Here is a 21,200-nt window from a genome sequence, read left to right as displayed (position 1 = left end):
CATAACGTGTGAGAGGCACTGTACCTGTGGGCATAACATGTGAGAGGCACTGTAACTGTGGGCATAACATGTGAGAGGCACTGTAATTGTGGGCATAACGTGTGAGAGGCACTGTAACTGTGGGCATAATGTGTGAGGAGCACTGTAACTGTGGGCATATCGTGTGAGAGGCACTGTAACTGTGGGCATAACGTGGGAGAGGCACTGTAACTGTGGGCATAACGTGGGAGAGGCACTGTAACTGTGGGCATAACGTGAGAGAGGCACTGTAACTGTGGGCATAACGTGGGAGAGGCACTGTAACTGTGGGCATAACGTGGGAGAGGCACTGTAACTGTGGGCATAACGTGGGAGAGGCACTGTAACTGTGGGCATAACGTGAATAACGGACACTACTGTATGGTGTAATTAAACTGGTACATTTATGTGGCCAAGCCCCATTAGGTCACGTACATTTATTTGTGAACTGCAGGGCAGATGACAGATGTGGGCTCCAGGGCATATGACAGATGCCGGCTGCAGGGCAGATGACTGATGCCGGCTGCAGGGCAGATGACTGATGCCGGCTGCAGGGCAGATGACAGATGCCGGCTGCAGGGCAGATGACAGATGCCGGCTGCAGGGCAGATGACAGATGCCGGCTGCAGGGCAGATGACAGATGCCGGCTGCAGGGCAGATGACAGATGCCGGCTGCAGGGCAGATGACAGATGCCGGCTGCAGGGCAGATGACAGATGCCGGCTGCAGGGCAGATGACAGATGCCGGCTGCAGGGCAGATGACAGATGCCGGCTGCAGGGCAGATGACTGATGCGGGCTGCAGGGCAGATGACTGATGCCTGCTGCAGGGCAGATGACTGATGCCTGCTGCAGGGCAGATGACTGATGCCGGCTGCAGGGCAGATGACTGATGCCGGCTGCAGGGCAGATGACTGATGCCGGCTGCAGGGCAGATGACAGATCTGGGCTGAGGAGGAGGGGACAGAAGCTGATCTGTGGGGGAGAGGACAGTGCCAGGTTACAGAGCAGAGGATCCACAGGAGGCATAGCGGCAGAACCTGTGGGTGGGAGCCAGTGGCACAACTAGAACTTTTACTCCCCCAAACCAAAACATTCTCTGCCCCCCCCCCTCCCCCAATTGCCATTAGTAAAGCAAGGACCGCAAAAGGGGCGTGGCCTTGCTGAAATGGGTATGGCTTTGTATAAAGGGGTGTGGCATTGCCGGAAAAAACTACCTTATACCCCAGTTTTGCAACCTGCATGCCCAGGCGTCGGCCGCCACAGGAAAAATAATAATCCTGATACATTATTTGTCTTTTTTCCTCCTTATAGTAATGCCCAGTATACATTATGCCACATACTGCAATGGCCCTTCGACATTATGCCACACACAATAATGCCCCCGACACATTATGCCACACACCGTAATGCCTGTGACACATTGACACGCAATGCCTGTTATTATGTTACGCACTGCAATGCCCCTGATACATTATAGCACATACAATGCCTGTGACACATTATGCCACACATTGCAATGTCTGTGATACATTATGCCAAACACTGCAATGACCCTGAGACATTATACCACATGCCACAATGCCCGTGATATAGTATACCACACACCGTAATGCCTGTGACACATACCGCAATTCCCGTAATACCCTATACCACACACCGCAATGCCCGTTATACATTATGCCACACACTGCAATGCCCAGGAGACATTATATCACATACCACAATGCCCGTGACATAGTATACCACACACCGTAATGCCTGTGACACATTATGCCACACACCGCAATGCCCCTCAGTCATTATACCACATACCACAATCCTCGTGATATAGTATACCACACACCGCAATGCCCGTTATACATTATGCCACACACCGCAATGCCCCTCAGTCATTATACCATATACCACAATCCTCGTGATATAGTATGCCACACACCGCAATGCCCGTTATACATAATGCCACATACTGCAATGCCCCTCAGTCATTATACCACATACCACAATCCTCGTGATATAGTATACCACACACCGCAATGCCCGTTATACATTATGCCACACACCGCAATGCCCCTCAGTCATTATACCATATACCACAATCCTCGTGATATAGTATGCCACACACCGCAATGCCCGTTATACATAATGCCACATACTGCAATGCCCCTCAGTCATTTATACCACTTACCACAATGCCCGTGATATAGTATATGACACACCGTACTGCCTGTGACACATTATGACACACACCGCAGTGTCCGTGATATATTATGCCACACACCGTAATGCCCATTATACATTATGCCACACACCGCAATTCCCATTACACATTAAGTCCTACAGTAGGGCTTCTAATTACTTTTAAATTACCTGCTCGTTGCCAGGGGTTTCATGCACTTGGTTCCATGCACGGTGCTAGGGGTTTTGATGCTCAGTGTGTCATGCTCGTCGCCAGGGGTTTCATGCAGTAGGTGTTATGCTTGTTGCCAGAGGTATCGTGCTGGGTTTCAAGCTTGTTGCCAGGGGTTTCATGCACTGGGTGTCATGCTCGTTGCTAGGGGGTAATGCTTGCTGCCAGGGATTTCATGAGCTGGGTGTTGTGCTTGTAACCAGGGGGTAATGCTTGTTGCTAGGGGTGTCCTCTCAGTGCCACATATGCCCCCAGTGCCAGATATTCCTCCACAGTGCCAGATACACATATGGCCCCCCAGTGCCAGCTACACATATGCCCCCCCCCCCAGTGCCAGGTACACATATACCCCCAGTGCCAAACATGCCCACCCAGTGCCAGGTACAGATATACCCCCCAGTGCCAAATATGCCCCCCCCCCCCAGTGCCAAGTACACACCCGACCCCCTCCCGGGCCCCAGCCCCACTGCTGTGCGTTTTCGGAAGGAGCCGGAGGGCACAGTGCACGCCTCTCCTGTGCATCCCTCACGTGTCTCCAGCGACGTGTCTGTTAAATGAAGTGCCAGTTCGTGAGCCAATCAGAGCTCACGAACCGGCACTTCATTTAATAGACACGCTGCTGCCGCCGGAGACCCAGGAGGGACACACAGGAGAGGCGCGCACTGTGTCCTCCGTGTCCTTCCCAAAACAATCAGTGGCGGCGGCGCCCCCGCAGCCCTGCACCTCGTAGTGGCTGCGGGGCCCAGGTTACACCGCTGGTGGGAGCGGAGACATGGGCAGAGGCTGAATGCAGGGCCCAAGGGTTCCTGCCTGTAGCGATACTGGCTGCAGGTTGCTGTTCCAAGCATCCAAGGACACTTGAGGGGCACTACTCGTACTACAGTGATACTGGCTAGCAGGTTGCCATTCCAGGCAACCTGCTAGCCAGAAAGAAAGGCCACCGTGCAGTGACGTGCCGCCCGCCCGCAGTGCCCTGTGCTCTGTGCTCTGTGCGTTTTCATCACTCACGCATCCCTAGTTATGACCCTGATGTATGGAAACATGCAGTGTTGCGGGTTCTAACAGTTCAGCAAGCATGATATATCATTGGTTAGGCTGATAGAATGTGCAGGAACAAGCAGTGGTACAGATATTACCGTAACTAATTCCAAATTAACAATATAAACATTCTCTTTCTGCCAGGTATGTTATTATATTTAGAATGTGACCATATCAGTCAGTGTTAACTGATTTAAGGATTTATTATGTCTGCTGTACGTATTCACTGTAAGCCATGTAACACTGTGTATTGTCATATACAGGTTGAGTATCCCTTATCCAAAATGCTTGGTACCAGAGGTATTTTGGATATGGGATTTTTCCGTATTTTGGAATAATTGCATACCATAATGAGATATCATGGTGATGGGACCTAAGTCTAAGCACAGAATACATTTATGTTTCATATACACCTTATACACACAGCCTGAAGGTCATTTAATACAATATTTTTAATAGCTTTGTGTATTAAACAAAGGGTGTGTACATTGAGCCATCAGAAAACAAAGGTTTCACTATCTCACTCTCACTCAATAAAAATCCGTATTTCGGAATATTTGGATATGGGATACTCAACCTGTACTAACATTCTAAGGGATCTAGTTATTAATCAAATCTTCCCTTAAATATGCGGAAACTGTGTGAATAAGGGCAGAATGAAGTGTAGCTGGAACGTAACAAAACAGAAAGCAGGAGATGTCTGAGATACTGTATCTCCTGCTTTACGCCCGCCATCCATAAACATAATTATAAACCTGTGCGGCAATATAAATAAATATACCAAATATACCGGACAAACATGACTTTACTCATTAACATCAGAGGTGGACCAACCCAATTACACCAGGCAATCAACACATCTGAAAGGCTGTAGCCATCCCCACAGTTCTCCGTCTTCAGAATGCCAATGTTCCTTTACAGTAATTTTATGTCTTGTATTCATACCTTGAATATTTTTTTTAAAAATCTAAATAGTTGCTAAAAGTTATGTTTGTAAAGTTATTTTCAAACTAATCGCAGGAGTCGTCTTTCTTCCTCTTTCTGTTTATTGAACCATAACTGACCCTAACGCACGCTATTCAGTTTCATTTTCAGTATTCTGTTGGTTCCTTTAGAAACTTTTTTTTTTATATATAAAGTGTGCATTTGGGATCCAGTACAGAATCAACTCGCACCCTTGACCTATGAAGAATAAATAGTTCAGTTACACTGATCAAGGGAATTATTAGCGTCATGTAGAGGATCAGGAAGATATTGATTGAGTATAAACTGGCAGATGCCCCGCATGGGATTTTGTTTTATTTTCTTTTTAATAAATATAGATAGAATGTATGACATAATAATGCATTTACAGTAATCGGCTTGTGCTGTGTCAAGAATATTACTATGTCCTGTATTATGATATGAATAATTCAGTGAATGGATAGGTAACTGTGCTATATTGCTGGAAACCATGCAAGTTACAGGTGTGACATCTTACACCTATACTTTTTTTGAAATCTAGAAGAAAAGGCAAAGAGATCACATTGTATGAATTATTCATCCGTTTTTTTTTTTTTTTTATAGCTGAGGCCAATTTATATTCATGTCAGTGGCGTCACAAGGTGGGTGCGGCCTGCCTCCAAAAGGTGTCACCAAAGTGCCGGCGCCTGCGCTATATCATGATGTGCTGGAACCTGGCTTCTGTCACAGTGCATTAGCCAGCACGACAGATGCACCAGTCTCCGAGGGAAGCCCGCATCCCCTGGTCCCACGATGTGCCGAAAACGGGGCTCAGTACCCTTAGCCACGCCCCTATTGTGAAGCCACGCCCTTGTCATGAAACCATGCCCCCTTTTCACCCGCATTGGGTGTTTTTTGAGTATGTGATGCCCCTGATCCATGTATAACATATCACAATCACAACAGATGTGTTATAATTAAACAGGATGTATGAAAATATACTCAATTAATAGGGAAGAAATAACCTATGGACAGGTCCTCTCTCCATTTCTTACCATTAATAAAGATTCCTCCACAGAGCTGTAATACCAGCAGCCTGACTGTGGGCCTAATTCAGACCTGATCGCAGCAGCAAATTTGTTAGCAGTTGGGCAAAACCATGTGCACTGCAGGTGGGGCAGATGTCTCATGCGCAGAGAAAGTTAGATTTGGGTGGGTTAAATTTCTGTGCAGGGTAAATACTGGCTGCTTTATTTTTACACTGCAATTTAGATTTCAGTTTGAACACACCGCACCCAAATCTAACTCTCTCTGCACATGTTACATCTGCCTCCCCTGCAGTGCACATGGTTTTGTCCAGAGATTACAGTATCCATTGTGTTGAGTTTTGGATGAATTGTATAAAGAGAGCCTGCTGCAGGCCTGGTCAGACACAAGACTCACAAAGTTATCTATTAGATGACCGAGGACCGGACCGGGAAGCGCAGGCGAAACCAAAAGTATGTACCATTGACTGTAGCCATTATTCTGTTGTATTGTATCGTATTGTTTATATTGTAACCCCCTTTCCGTAATAATGCGCTGTGGTGTCGGAACCCAGCAGTTTAAATAGCAAACCGGTGTCGTGTTTTTCCTTTCCCTGCTAAGGTTTAAAGGTTTATTGCTATCGCTTGCATTGTTGTTAAGGGTTTGCAGTGTATCTCTGGGTGTGTACGCGCTGTGTGTACTTTGTACCATCAGCGCGGCGTTTGTACACAAAGTCCGTACACAGTACGGGACTCTGTACGCTAATAGCGTACAAAGAACGTAGAGTGTGTATTAAGTATAGCGGCCGCAGCGGGTCCATGGTAAAGTCTATTTAAGGTGTGTTTAAGGTATAGTTTTCATTCCTGTATATAAATCATCATTCTCAATAAATATATATATATATATATATATATATATATATATATACTGTATGTATGTATGTATGTATGTATGTATATATATATATATATATATATATACACACACACACACACACAGAAAGTTCAGCACTCACCAAAGCAAGCTCACTTATTTTCACAACATCAATAAACAAATGATGTGGGTTTAGTTAGTGAATTGGCCAATGCACGGGAGCCTGCAAACCGCTCGCCAAGCTACTGTGGCCACAAGCTTTGTTCATGCACCCCTATGCAAGCCCAATTATCTTAAACCTGAGTCAGCTGTTCTTTAGTAATTTATCAGCCAGTGTCAGGTGACTAGTGTACCTTTTAAAAGCCATGGAGTATTTGGCAGATACACAGTACACCAAGTGGGCATATTTGCAGTTATATTATGTGTGACACAGTTGCCAGGTTTTACTTTTTAAGACTCTGTAATAGTGTAGGACCTGCATGAAGGTGGGGTACCTTGGCGAGCGGTTTGCAGGCTTCCGTGCATTGGCCAATCCACTAACTAAACCCCCATCATTTATTTATTGATGTAGTGAGGATAAGTGAGCTTGCTATGGTGAGTGCTGAACTTTCTGTTTGTATATTTTTAAGTAGGTGGCCATGGGCTGCATGCACCCCACCCTATGAGTGGTGAGTGCAGACACTGCACCCCGCTTCTGGGGTGGTGAGTGCTGTGGTTTTATATTTGTTGGTATATATATATATATATATATATATATACATACACCGTAGATATAAAAGTATCCAATTCACTGATCTGTTGTTGAGACCATGGCAATGACCGTAAACTAATCTGCCTGAAAGTTAAAACCGACTGTAGGTGGAGCTCCCCTGTAATTCAGTATGTAATATTGTCATTTATTGGTATATAAAACGTGCAATATTCTAACAATTTGCTTTCATATTCTTCTGTAAAAGGAATAACCGCTTCAGCGATGATCATGAATTGATGTTAAAGAATCAATTTGTGGCTTTATTTATCTAATCCATCTAATCCAACTACATCTCCTAATGGCGACCCTGCTTCATGTCTTTATTTAAATGACCCGTTATATATTTGGCCTTGTAAAGTCAAGTTTTATAATGAATATACTGTATGTCCCAGAAATCTTATTGCTCAGAGAAACACATCAATCTAACATTTTCCTATTGAACATTATCCTAGAGCTGTTCAAATCACCGGAGTTACAAATCTCTCCATCACAAATGGTCCTGGAAGGAGAAGACGTCAGTCTACAGTGTGTGACCACCAGTAACACAGGAGCCCGTCTCTTATACACCTTCTACAGAGACTCGCAGGCTGTACAGGGAGCTACCGCTGACAGCCGTTATCTCATCCCCCAAGCTGGACAGGAGCACTCCGGTGACTATATGTGCTCTGTACAGTCCACGGATGAAAGAGTGATGAAAACCAGCACAGATGGAAATCTCCTGGTACAAAGTGAGTGCTATTAGGGCTACCAGCCCCATTACTAAACTGCAGGTTGGGTCTCTCACATCCAATATTCCAAAATTACGGAATATTCAGAAATACATAATTTTTTGGGCGCAGCTGAGTTAGTGACACCTTTTGCTTTCTGATGGCACAATGTAGACAAACTTTAGTTAAAGCACACAAGTATTAAAAAATTGTATAAAATGACCTTCAGGCTGTGTGTATAAGGTGTAAATGAAACATAAATGTATTCTGTGCTTAGACCTGGGTCCTATCACCATGATATCTCATTATGGTATGCAAATATTCCAAACTACGGAAATATCCCATATACTATATACCTCTGGACCCAAGCGTTTTGGATATGGGAACCTATACTAGCATTATGTACATATGAAACTATCAGATCACCTTCTTGAAGATTTTTTTGCAAACACCCAGAATTAGGTCCTTGATGTTTGTAGCTTTTATGACTATGTAACACGATTTAGAGATTCAGAGCTGCACTCAATGTCAATTTCAAATGCAGTGGAGCAATGCTTACCACTGTGCATGTGTCAGAGTCATGCAGCGCAGGTGCAGCAATGTTCTTGCAACAGCAGTCACACAGAGGATTCATTTGCAAAGCCAGGGACATGTAGCCAGTGTTTAGGGGAGGTAACTGGGGGGTAACTAGAAATACCCAGGCGTGTTGTGGGCTTTTCCTGGGCGTGTTTAAGTGGTGCGCTCCGAACCTGTTTGCAGCGGGAGAAGGCACAGACTTGCTTAGAGATCCAATGTGCGACCCATGTTTCCAATGCTTTGATTTTTGTAAGTGAGTGGCTGATGTGAGACACCAGCAGTGGGCGTCTCTCTACTCAAGACAGCAGCTCATTAGCATATTTTCACACTTACAACACGATTGCATAGGCAAAAGCCATTCTCCGTTGCACATGAAGTAAGCCAATTACTTGAAAGTATAACTAGTCTGCTCTCCGTAGCTACATTATTCATTTTTTTAGAACAAAAAGGATCTATACAGAATGTACAAAATGTATGTAGGAAGTCTAAACGTAAAGGGGTTCTCAAGCATTCATGTTTTGTGTTCCACGCAGAGTTGTGTATACTTTGTTTTCATGGCAAAGGCAGAGGGTGCATCCTGTACAGTAAGTCAGGGTATTGTTCTTGTGTGTCTTGTTTTTATCAGGAATAATAGCTTTAGCACCTGTCATGAAACAAAGTGCAATAATTGATATACAGTACAGATGTAGCCACGCTCATATTGATATACAGTACAGATGTAGCCACGCTCACATTGATATACAGTACAGATGTAGCCACGCTCACATTGATATACAGTACAGATGTAGCCACGCTCACATTGATATACAGTACAGATGTAGCCACGCTCACATTGATATACAGTACAGATGTAGCCACGATGAGCTTGGCTACATCTGTACTGTATATCAATATGAGCGTGGCTCATTGTGGCTACATCTTGCCGCGGTTGTGCCTTGTTAGGTGCATTTCTGGGGTGCACTCACATTTTAGATGCGCACGCACCCCATTTGCATGAATGTGAGCTGCAATTGCAGCAGCTTGGTGTGGCTAGGCACGGGCACGCCAAGCCGCACCGGAATTGCACGTTTAGCGCAGATGGAACCCCGATGAGCATGGCTACATCTGTTTGTCTCAGAAAACTCATTGCTTAGAGCTATGCACCTTCTAACATGTTCTTTCTGTTTATATCTAGAGCTGTTTAATTCACCAGAGCTACAAATCTCTCCATCACAAATGGTCCTGGAAGGAGAAGACATCAGATTACAGTGTGTGACCACCAGTAACACAGGAGCACGTCTCTTATACACCTTCTACAGAGACTCCCAGGCTATACAGGGAGCTACTGCTGACAGCAGCTACATCATCACCCAAGCTGGAGAGGAAAACACCGGGGACTATAAGTGCTCTGTACAGTCTATGGGTGGGAACATCCAGAGAAACAGCACAGACCTACATATCCTGGTGCAAAGTGAGTGTTCAGAGGTTATTTTATATATAATTATTTTTTTTTCTTCATATCTCTTCATTAATACTGTAACTGTGTATAAGTTTGATATTTATGTAGCATAAACAGAACTGTAGTAAATTCTATAACACTTAGGGAATGGAGTAAATTCTATAACACTTAGGGAATGTAGTAAATTCTATAACACTAAGGGAATGGAGTTTAGTTTGCATAATGTAGCATATACAGAACTATAATAAATTCTATAACACTTAGGGAATTGAGTAAATTCTATAACACTTAGGGAATTGAGTAAATTCTATAACACTTAGGGAATTGAGTAAATTCTATAACACTCAGGGAAGGGCTGGCCAAACCAGTCCTCGAGATCTACCAACAGTACACATTTTCCAGACCACCTAGTTGGTGCACAGGTGTAATCATTACTAATTAAGATGTGCTGCATTCATTCCTAACTGACAATTCTACAGATCTCCAGGAGGCCTGGAAAACATGTACTGTTGGTAGATCTCGAGGACCGGTTTGGCCAGCCCTGACTTAGGGAATGGAGTAAATTCTATAACACTTAGGGAATTGAGTTTATTTTGCATAATGTAGCATATACAGAATGATAATACATTGTATAGCACTTAAGGAATCCTAGTCCTACAAAACTGTGCACAATATGGGCTCATCACTGCCAACTGGTATCGTGCAGCAGTTGAGACCAGGTGAGCCGATTAAAGTGTGGCAGATTATGTTTTTTTTGGGGGGGTGACTGTCTATTTTGTCAGTCTTGGGCCCGACATTTTCTGATGGCAGCTCTGTCAGTGTGTACCCAGCTTTACTGTCACCCGATACCTTCATCTAGGTCCACAAAACCATGACCGCAAACTAGGCACACCAGCGCATGTAGGTAAATGGAGGTACTATAGGGCTGTGTTTGCAGAATTTTCCACCCCCTATGTGGCAGAAGTGATAGGCTCTACCTCTTCATATGGGCATCTGTCAACATCTTGTCACTTAGACTACCCTCACGATAGTTATCAATGTTCTACTTACGGCACAGTTTCGGTGTCTCTTCCCCATATATTCCACCTGGAACTTTCTGCTGCTTATCACAATGTTGATTGTTGATCACCCTCCCATTATGCTATTGGTCTTGAGTACACCCTTTTTTACTGTCCTCTTCCTACCTAACCAACTGCGTTTCCAATTTCTCTACCACTGGCACATCCTCCTCTTCCCATCTGTACAAGCTTTTCTCACTGTCCACCTCTTCACTTGGCAAACTCATTAACTTTTTTGGTCTCCTGTACCATCTCTATGCTGACCATCACCAAAACTACTCCCTTGTCATTCCCCTCTCCCGTACTTTAATATTTTGAGTACCCAACTGTCCATCTGCTACATCCACATGTATGTGCCAATGTTATCTAATGCTCTACATCATGGATGGGGAACCTTCGGCCCTCCAGCTGTTGCTGAACTACGCATCCCAGCATGCCCTGCAACAGTTTTAGCATGGCCAAATAGCAAAACTGTAGCAAGGCATGCTGGTATGTGTAGTTCAACAACAGCTAGAGGGCCGAAGGTTCCCCACGCCTGCTCTACATGCTTAAAACAGAGTAAAACAAAGTACAGTAGTTTAGTGACACTTTACTTAAACCCTCTGGCTCCATCAACAAGATCCCAATTTCCCGTTTCCTCAGTCTTTTCTCAGTCATGCTAAAGTCTACCCTCTGCTTTATTCCTCACATCCAGACTGTCAGATTCCTGACGCTTCAAATCTACAAAATATTGCTTAAATAATTTAGTTATAAAACACATCCGTAACTAAAACACTTATCCGTGCTGTCATCATCTAACGCTTTAACGAAGGCACCCTCTTCCCATCTGGCAACTCCCTCACTCATTTACAGGGCTGCCACCAGAAATTGTGGGGCCCGGGACTGAAAAAAATAGGTAGGCCCTCCCCCCTTTCGAATCTGCCTATTCAGGTAGAGATAGAGATATATATATATATATATATATATATATATCTATACTAGTGGGGCAGCACTATATGTTTGGACACAGACACACACATATATATAGGATCAACATTTTTAATTATGAAATAACATACTTTTTTTCTGGATGGCAGCGGTCAAGCTCCTCAGTAGTCAGTCCTCAAGCAACGCAGAGTCGCAGACTGCTCACACATCCACAGGCAGCTCCCTGTGTCCCGTCCCTCCTCCTTCCTCCCTCTTCCCATCCCAGCATGCAGCCTGGGCCTCTTAATTGCGCTGGGCCCCGGTGCAGTGCACCAGTTGCACTGGCACTAAATCCGCTGCTGCTCAGGCTGACATTTGAGAATTGAAGCCACCGCCAGTGGCGCCGGGTCCATGCCTGTACTTCCGCGGGCCGTGTCGTCCAAGCAGCAGCAGCACTGACTGAGTTGAGAGACCGCCCACTGCCACTGCTGAGACTCTCAGCAGCAGCGGTGGAGGGCGGTCTCTCACAGTCAGTGCTGCTGCTGCTCGGACGGCGCGGCCCGCGGAAATACAGGCATGGACCCAGCGCCGCTGGCTTCAATTCTCTAATGTGTTGGGAAGGTGTACAGGGGGCGATCGCCCTTTCCACCCCCGTTTAAATCCACCACTGACTAGCAGCCGGCCAGCCGCGGTCAGTGTCACCGGCGGCGGCTGCCACCAGGAATATCCACGGCTGGCTGTGTGTGCAGCCCGGGCCCTCCACTCTGTCAGAGTGGCCAGGCCCGGGAGAAGTGTACACAGGGCACCCCCTTGATGGCTGCTCTGCTCATTTATATTTGCTTCAGTCTTCCTCTCTCACCCTCCGGTGCTGGAGCTACACTAGTGGTTCTAACCCGGCAGCAGTTGTCGCTGTGACATTCTGTTCATACCTCTCCGTGCTGTGGTAGAGTTGTGGTGTGGTGCTTTACACAAAGAAACAGATACACAATGCAGAGGTTGGGTTCTGGAAGCAGGCCGTCCTTGCGGATCACACCTGCTACGTTTCTTTGGGTGTGGCAATTTTAATTATTTTTCTTACTTTGATGTATTCACTTTGTAATTTAAATGCATACAAAGGCCACAGATCTGTGCTTCACATGTTACAGACTACCTGATGTCTTTATATCCACAGCTGGTACAGATCAACCTCAGATAGAGCTCAGACCGGAAATGGTGTTGTTGGGGGGTGAGGTTGTGCTTCTCTGTGAGTCCAGGAACGGCTCCCTACCCATACACTACAGATTTTACCATGATGGGACACTCATAGGAAATAGGACTGTACATGAGAAGAAGGCAGCAGAGCTAACACTGACCAACTCCTCACTGACCATGGCTGGACCCTATTACTGCGACTCGGGCAATGAGGTCTCATCCCAGACACAGCTCAGCAACATCATCAGTCTCCATGTTATGGGTGAGTGTTTGCTTAAATAGCTGAAGAACCATCAATTACAACCACATTTGTAACCATTTAACAAATTACTATTAACACGCAAATTTAGGAAAATCATAAAAAATCCAGGGGGTAATTCCAAGTTGATCGCAGCAGGACATTTTTTAGCAGTTGGGCAAAACCATGTGCACTGCAGGTGGGGCAGATATAACATGTGCAGAGAGAGTTAGATTTGGGTGGGTTATTTTATTTCTGTGCAGGGTAAATACTGGCTGCTTTATTTTTACACTGCAAATTAGATTGCAGATTGAACACACCACACCCAAATCTAACTCTCTCTGCACATGTTATATCTGCTCCCCCCTGCAGGGCACATGGTTTTGTCCAATTACTAACAGAATTCCTGCTGCGATCAACTTGGAATTACCCCCCCAGTTCTAAATGGAAAAATAGTCTTTCTTCAATGGACACTAAGGAGACCAATCCTGGGCCATTTTTTTTTCAATCCCGGGAATCGGGATTGAAAAATGATCAATCCCGGGATTGGTTTGGTTTCAATGTCCCCCAGCCCAGCCCACTTAACTCACCATCGTCTGGTCAGGAGGAGGGGGAGGGTCCACTTGCTGCGGGGAAGTGCGGGCAGTGTGGTCTTGGTATCAGGCGGCTGGCGTCAAGCTGTGCATCTTGACCTCTGACATCACGTCACGCTGCACAGGACGCACAGCCAGGGGCAGGGGGAGCCAGGCTTTGTCTGAGCCTCTTAAGGATGCTCAACGCTGCCTGGCATTGAAAAAACAAACGGGGTTTGCTAATCCCAAAATCCCTGGGATTGGAAACTCCAATCCCAGGATTGAATCCAGGCCAATTTTTGGCCAAAATCCCGGGATGCCGCTGATCCAGAACCCGGGGTTGACCACCATAATAGACACTTTTTTGTATGTATTTTTTCTAATATTTTTATTTCAGTAATAAAAAAAATAAAATCTATGATCACAATTTAAATATTTCCATATATAGTAATAAAACAAATCTCCATTGTTCTCATCTTTGCACCAAAAACTCAGCACGACACAAACACACACCTAGGGTAATGTAGTTGTGAAGTTACACAGCCCTTTCACAGATCATCCATGAACAAATCTGGTCAGTAGTTCACTTGTTAGTTATTTGTTTCATTTTGTTGTAATGTTTGTAAATCTGATAATCGATTTATGGGTGAGCAGACAGAGGTGGTGATTAATCAAAGCTTGGAGAGAGATAGTATGGATAAAGTATCAACCAATCAGTTTCTAACTTTTTAGAGACTGGGGTATATTTACTAATGTTCGGTTTTGTATTTGGTTTTATAGTCTATTTAAATAATCTGAAATGGAATCAAATCGTACTTCGAAATCACTCATCAAATCACTCACTCATTTACTAATATTTGGTTTTTCATTAAATTTTTACATCAAATTTGATTTTGGTCGATTTCTACTAGTGACTTTTTGTGTTCAATTTATGAAATCCTTTCCAAAATTGAACATTAATGCACCTGTCAAATTGAATCCAAAATCAAACACAACTTCCTCATTCCTTCCTATTGGTCAAATGTTATCACATGCACAGTAATTATAAGACAATTATAATGAAAACACCTGTGCACACTCTAGAAATCTGAAAGTGAAAGGAAGTCTAGAGTTGTGTGCTTAGGGCCTAATGCAGACCTGATCGCTGGGCAGCGATTTTTGCAGTCCTGCGATCAGATAGTCGCGGCCTACTGGGGGAGTGTATTTTAGCTGTGCATTTGTGCGAATACATGTGTAGCAGAGCTGCACAAACAGATTTTGTGCAGTCTCTGTGCAGCCCAGGACTTACTCAGCCGCTGCAATTACTTCAGCCTGTCCGGGACCGGATTTGACGTCAGACACCCTCCCTTCCAACTCTCGGACACGCCTGCGTTTTTCCAACCACTCCCTGAAAACGGTCAGTTGCCACCCACAAACGGCCTCTTCCTGTCAATCTACTTGCAATTGCCTGTGCGAACGCTTTATTCGCACCATCCCGTATCTGCCCGGCACTCCCCGTTGCTGCCGTCAATTACACCTGCGCATTGCGGTGCATGCGCAGTTCAGATCTGATCGCAGGCTGTGAGAAAACACAGCCTAGTGATCAGGTCTGAATTAGGCCCTTAGTGCAGAGAATAGGTTGTGTAAATTAGCTTTTTCATTTATGTTTGAGATGGCAGCTGATAGGAGAGGGAGGTGATAGAGAGAGGACTTGTGGCAAGAAGACCTTCTTTAGAGGAGAGGGATCCAGCAATTGCTGCATCTGATCACGAGGAGACTGAGGATCGCCAATCTGAGTCTAGTGAGAGCCACAGCCTTGTAAAACAAAATCTGCCCATAACGTGCACTTTAGTTATGAAGAAAATCGTGCCCTTGACACTTCTTTGGTGTCACATCATGAGGAATTATTTGGGAGGAGAACACAGCAGACATCTTCGATGCGCAAAAGTGGCAGGAGGCTGTTAATTGACTTGCCAATATTTTGGGTAATAAATTGCAGTGTTTAAACCGGGTCTCCAACATAAGGAGACTAGTGAAATCAAAGATGACCAGAGAAAGCTGATCCTCTGGTGCAACTGGAGGTGGGTCACCTGTGGAGATCTACTATAATAAATATGAGGAGAGAGTGAAGCGGTTTGTTGAGAAAATGTGCACGACACTGATGCACCACCATGTTCTGTTCTGTCTGGTGAGTAATCTGCAAACACCCTGCTTATACCAATATGTTACATCTACATGTTTTTAAAATTAATATTTTGTTTGGGTAAACATTTTGTGTAAACAATGTTGTAATTAAAATACTCATTGCTAGTAGACACACACACACACACACAAAAAATGTTTGGCATTTATGCACCTGTAAATAATTTAAATCGTATAATTGTTTACAGCATAGCTTCTTGGTAATTATATGAAACATTTGAAAAACAAGTAAATCCCTTAAAAAAAAATAAAAAAAAATAAAACTAAATCAAACTAATGTGTACTATACAACAGTAAAAAAAAAAAATTCAAAACAGATTTATTATATAGTTAGAATCCTCTGTTGGAAAAAGAAAAACCTCAATCACTTGAAACAAATGAATTGGTGTGAATGTGTATTTATTCACAAAACATAAATCTGAAATTGTTTTATATTAAATCCTTTTTACCCAAGATATTTAATTTCACATTAAAGAATATAATGTATAAACTACACATTGTTATCCACAACATAGGCCCATCAGCTGCATTGTTCTACCAGACCACTGTTGAGGTGTCCATACCACATGTGGAAAGTTATATTGAGCTGACACCACCACAATTATCCACATCTCTGGCTCCTGCACAGGATTCTGGTAAGGGACACCTAACCTATAATTTAGTAACAAAATAAAGAAAAAAATTAAAATGGAAAAAAAACCCCCACAAATTCATTGTGAATATAGTATGTTTTTATATTGTTAAATATATATATATATTAAAAAAAAAACCTAAACTCAAAAACATTACATTTTTAACAACAAAATAAGACAAATTGTCCCAAAAATAATAATAATAATAATAATAATAATAATAATAATAATAATAATAATTATACCTGTATTTATTGTATGCAGATTTTGATCTGTCTCTTTCGGAGGAGTGCCCCATGCCACAGCTGATGCCAGGTGATGATGAAGGGGAAACCTCAACGTTGCATTTGAGGGCCATATCACCAACACCACCAGAAGAAATTCCACTCCCAGAGGAACACTCACAAACAACACCACCACCTGAAATGAATAGGGGCCAGGACATACTACAAGCCATTCATTCCTTTGAACAAACCCAGGTTAAAATTTTGCGCCAACAAATGCAGCAAAATTGCCAAATAAATATCCAAGTTCGGAGGCTAACTTCAGTATTATCTCAAATGAATAACCTTATACTGCGGCTGACTACAGCAACCGAAGCGCAAAACCAAGCAACCAATAGAAACCAAGCATTACAAACGCATGCTATCAATGATCTTACTCAGGCTATCTCAGCTATAGGTGCTCGATTATTACTAAAGTTACCTATACAATCAGGCTTTACTTCAGGTACCAGCACACCAGCAGCAAGTTCTACCCTATCCACACCACCAAGACGTGGCTGATCAGCTTCCCCTGCACCATATCCTAAAGAGAAATAGATAAGATAGGTTGTGCTTTTTCTTTACTAGTTGTTTGCTTACATTGTTTTGTTAATGTCACAATATAACAATATAAAAAGTATACCAAAAAAATTGCAAGTTTATTTTTCAAGCCATATGGCCTTCAATTTCTGATCACAATAAAAAAAGTTTAACTTTAACTTCTTTGTCTTTTCTTTTGTTTACAATTACAACAAATAAGGTTCATATGTTTGAAGGTGTATAGTTAAAAAAAAAATAACAGAATATTACATGGTTAGAAATTTTGAAAAAGCATTATATAAATAACTAAGTCTTTACATTTTTTATACATGAACTCCTAACTGCACAATATAATGGATGTGGATTTGTTCATGTAACACTGCTTATAAAAACCTTTGAGAAATATACTTACTGCTAAAATAGTTGCCAATAAGTGCGGCCCTAATCTGCCTTCCACTTTTTGTGCTCATAGGGCCAGTTGTTGGTAACAAAACCGCTGCCTACTCAATGTCTATTGCATAATCTGTGGGGAGAGATTGATCTATCACCAGACAGCATCAGACTGGCTGACCTGAGAACCTCTTCTGGTCCATTTATGCCGGGACTATGTTTAGAAGCACTTGACTATTTTCACCCGCTACCTGCATTGCAGGTGATTGCAGGTTTGCGTGCAGAGGACCGGGTGCCTCTAAACATTGTCTTGGCATAAATGGACCAGAAGCAGTTCCCAGGTCAGGCAGTCCGACACAGGCACCAGATTATGCAATAGACAACAGCGGAGCACAATATTGGACACTTTAGCAGGATGATATATAATGCCTCCCGATTTATCATGGATCGAGTGGCTATATGTGCCTCATTATACTTATGCTAAGCAGGAGTTTGTGGATCTGACAATGGAGTCAGAAGCCAGGAGTAACAGCCATAGCCTAAATCACCTGCTGGGAGGGAAAAAAAAATATTAAAATAATATTAACAAATACTTTTATCAGCTTAATTAACACATACAGGTAACTTACCCAACAACCATCCCTCTGACATTTGTCCTGCCTCAAATTTTGCAGACAGTGCTGAATTGCTGACAATGTAGACATCGCAACAGAAACCAGGCTAGCCATTTAAAACACTCATGACTTTAAGTAGCTTCACAGACCACCTGCACATTCATGGAATATGTATATGATGTCGGTTAGCCATGCTCGTCGTGGCTGGGAAGTGGACAAGTGTGCACTCCCGGCGCGGCTAGGCAAACCCGTGCCAGGCCACGATGGTCTGTGACTATTGCCACTCCAATCTAAAGTGAAAGGCGCGGGTGTGATTAAAATGCATGCGCACACCAGGAGTGAGCACGCATTGTGACAATTCAGGCGCACTCACTCTGAGCGTGGCTACATCTGTATGTGTGCAGTATTCCTAGGTGGTCTCAGCCCAATGTGTGTGCAATCTATAGCCCCCAGAACATTAGGCATGCCTGAGAGACTACAGAAAGCCACCCTAAATTTATGCCACTATGACTCCTGGCTGGGAAAATAGATGTAGGTGTGGCAGAGGGGGGATTACATTTGTGTTCAAATTAAGTTCAATTTTTAAATAGAATTTAAGTAAATCTTGGGATCCTATATTCATCAATGGGAAACTATCAATGTTTTGCGGATATTTGGTTTTGGAGTAGTATTCTGTTTAATAGTCTATTTCACATTTAATTTTGACTTTAGTAACTCTCCAAACACAAAATCAAATGAAAGTTTATTGTGAAATCACTCAAAAATCAAAATGAAACATTGATAACTTTTACCCTTGTGTTTCAAAAATAACAGGTAGGAGCTGATTGGTGGCCTCTGTTCGTTTTACCTTTCTCCGAGCTTTGATAAATATCCCCCAGTGTCAGAGTGAGTGAAGACAACGAGGAGACAAAAGACCATGAGCACTGATAAGGATAGTGCAGGGGAAGGAACAAGTGGGATCAAGATTGTCTTCTCTTATGGGCTCAATAGGCAGTTGCCCAAGGGCCACAGGAGTATAAGATCCCTAGGCTGTTAGCTGAGGGTCCTCTTTTTCCAGGGGTACCAGATAGCTGAAAATCAGTCCTGGGGAACCAGAGATATCTGACTTCAAAGCAGTGGTCCCCAACCAAGCCTGTTAATTGCTCTTCCCAGCCAGATATCTTGGGTTCTCCCTGACTTAGAGTTTTTCTGAGGGTCTACTCCAAAAGCTGGGACTCTCCCCTTTCGGTGGACACTGGCAACTTGTCTCTACTATGCCTAGAACCAGATATATCAGCCTTCCAGCAGCTGGTCCCTGCTCCATCTCTACACGCCTGGTGTGCAGTTTTAGATTTTCATCAGTGGATTGCTCTGGTTCCTGAACTCTGATCCCCAAGTCTCCAGTACCTCCTGACAGGTGGAACGCTCTAGTGTTTTACCCCTGTTCAAAGCTAAGAAATCTATTTCCAGGAACTGGAGATATCTGCAGTCAAGCAAGCGGTCCTCCCAATGTAAAATTATGAATATTAAGCCCACTCCACTATCCACCCCTCCCCTGCATGTTAAACGCCCCCTACCGGCCTGAAATGATGTACTGGGCCCTTTTATTTAGCCCAAAGCCCCATTGTACAGTTTTGTGTTCTCCCTCTCACCTCATCTCCCACCATCTGTGCAGTAACAGAGTAATCAGCAGAAATGACTGCTCCAGGTCCTACATGCTGAGCGGAAGATAGAACACCCCCAACCGCCCGTGGGACATCAAAGCTGCCACTGATAGCACCTCCCACCCCTACTACTGCAGTAAAGGAGCAATAATCAGCGGAAGATAGAACACCCACTGCCGCCTGCGGGACATCACAGCTGCCGCTAATAGCACCCCCCACCCCTACCGTATGAAGATGGGCAGGGGCCCCAGTGAATTGCATTGCCTAGGGGCGTACACTGCTGTTAAGACGGACCTGAGTGGGATAAGATCACAGCAACAGAGCTGCCTATAATCTAACCATCTATTATAGGAATACATTTGACACACATTGAACAGACAAGTAGGCATTTAACGTGCAAGACAACTGTTTTCTATGAGAAATTTGCAGCAATGCCAACCTCAAATAGAGTAAAAAAATAAAAAATATGCATAAACAAATTATCAAGTTTGGTTGGTATAAAGAATAATACAATAATTCCAATTGTATAGGCATTTCACTTAAAAAGACACATTTTAAAACAGGGAATTTGGGGTCGGGGGTATCAATTTAATAAAGTAATTTTTTTACAATTTGAAAACTTATTGGGATATTTATAGAATAAAAAAAAAATATCATATATGGTTTACAGGTTACATGGGAGATAAATTTCACTACAAAATCTCAATACAAAGGAAAAAAAAAACATTTCAAATGTATATAATGTAATCCCTTTCTTGAAGTTATGACGCCCAGTGGTACAATAAAACAATTATTAAGTTTTATAAAAAGGCGTGTGTGTGTCTATTTGTGTGTTTGTCCTGTGCTTATTATTATAATACATGCTGGCTGTCATTTAGGCATTTTTGGTTTTTACAGTCTAATATTTGTAAAAATTGTCCAGATTACAAATAATATACACCCCCCACCCTTCCTTATTTATCATGCACACTGAAGCCGTATTTTTTATTATTATTATTTCGATTTTTCCCCATAACTATCTGATATTAATTTTGGAATAAAACAGGGAACATCAATAATTTTTTTGTAAACTACAATTACATATATTTTACTTGTGGTGCAAACAGCAAAATATTTACAAACTTAAGGGGATGTTCAATTAGTGCCGAGTTTTCTGACAGGCGGAAAATCGGCACTAATTCGACCTGTGGGTAT

At 43.3% G+C, this 21,200-nt stretch overlaps 1 protein-coding gene across 4 annotated transcripts in view; it reads left to right on the top strand.

Annotated features, from left to right (window-relative positions):
• Nucleotides 1-21,200, top strand: part of LOC134980280 (Fc receptor-like protein 3) — a 66,324-nt gene that overhangs the window by 26,079 nt on the left and 19,045 nt on the right. For 2 of the 4 annotated variants that reach the window (XM_063947029.1, XM_063947026.1), the window contains 5 exons: nt 7,510-7,785; nt 9,515-9,790; nt 12,914-13,195; nt 16,440-16,559; nt 16,821-17,538. In XM_063947029.1, coding sequence (XP_063803099.1) covers nt 7,510-7,785; nt 9,515-9,790; nt 12,914-13,195; nt 16,440-16,559; nt 16,821-17,341 — 1,475 coding nt within the window. In that variant the 3' untranslated portion in view covers nt 17,342-17,538. Of the gene's footprint in view, nt 1-7,509; nt 7,786-9,514; nt 9,791-12,913; nt 13,196-16,439; nt 16,560-16,820; nt 17,539-21,200 lie in introns of those variants that run through there. The other 2 variants (XM_063947027.1, XM_063947028.1) reach the window with 2 other exon arrangements.

The sequence above is a fragment of the Pseudophryne corroboree genome, chromosome 12, assembly GCF_028390025.1.
Source record: "Pseudophryne corroboree isolate aPseCor3 chromosome 12, aPseCor3.hap2, whole genome shotgun sequence".
Classification (NCBI taxonomy): Eukaryota; Metazoa; Chordata; class Amphibia; order Anura; family Myobatrachidae; genus Pseudophryne; species Pseudophryne corroboree.
The sequence above is the reverse complement of the archived record's forward strand: the minus strand, read 5'-3'. Positions and strand labels throughout refer to the sequence as shown.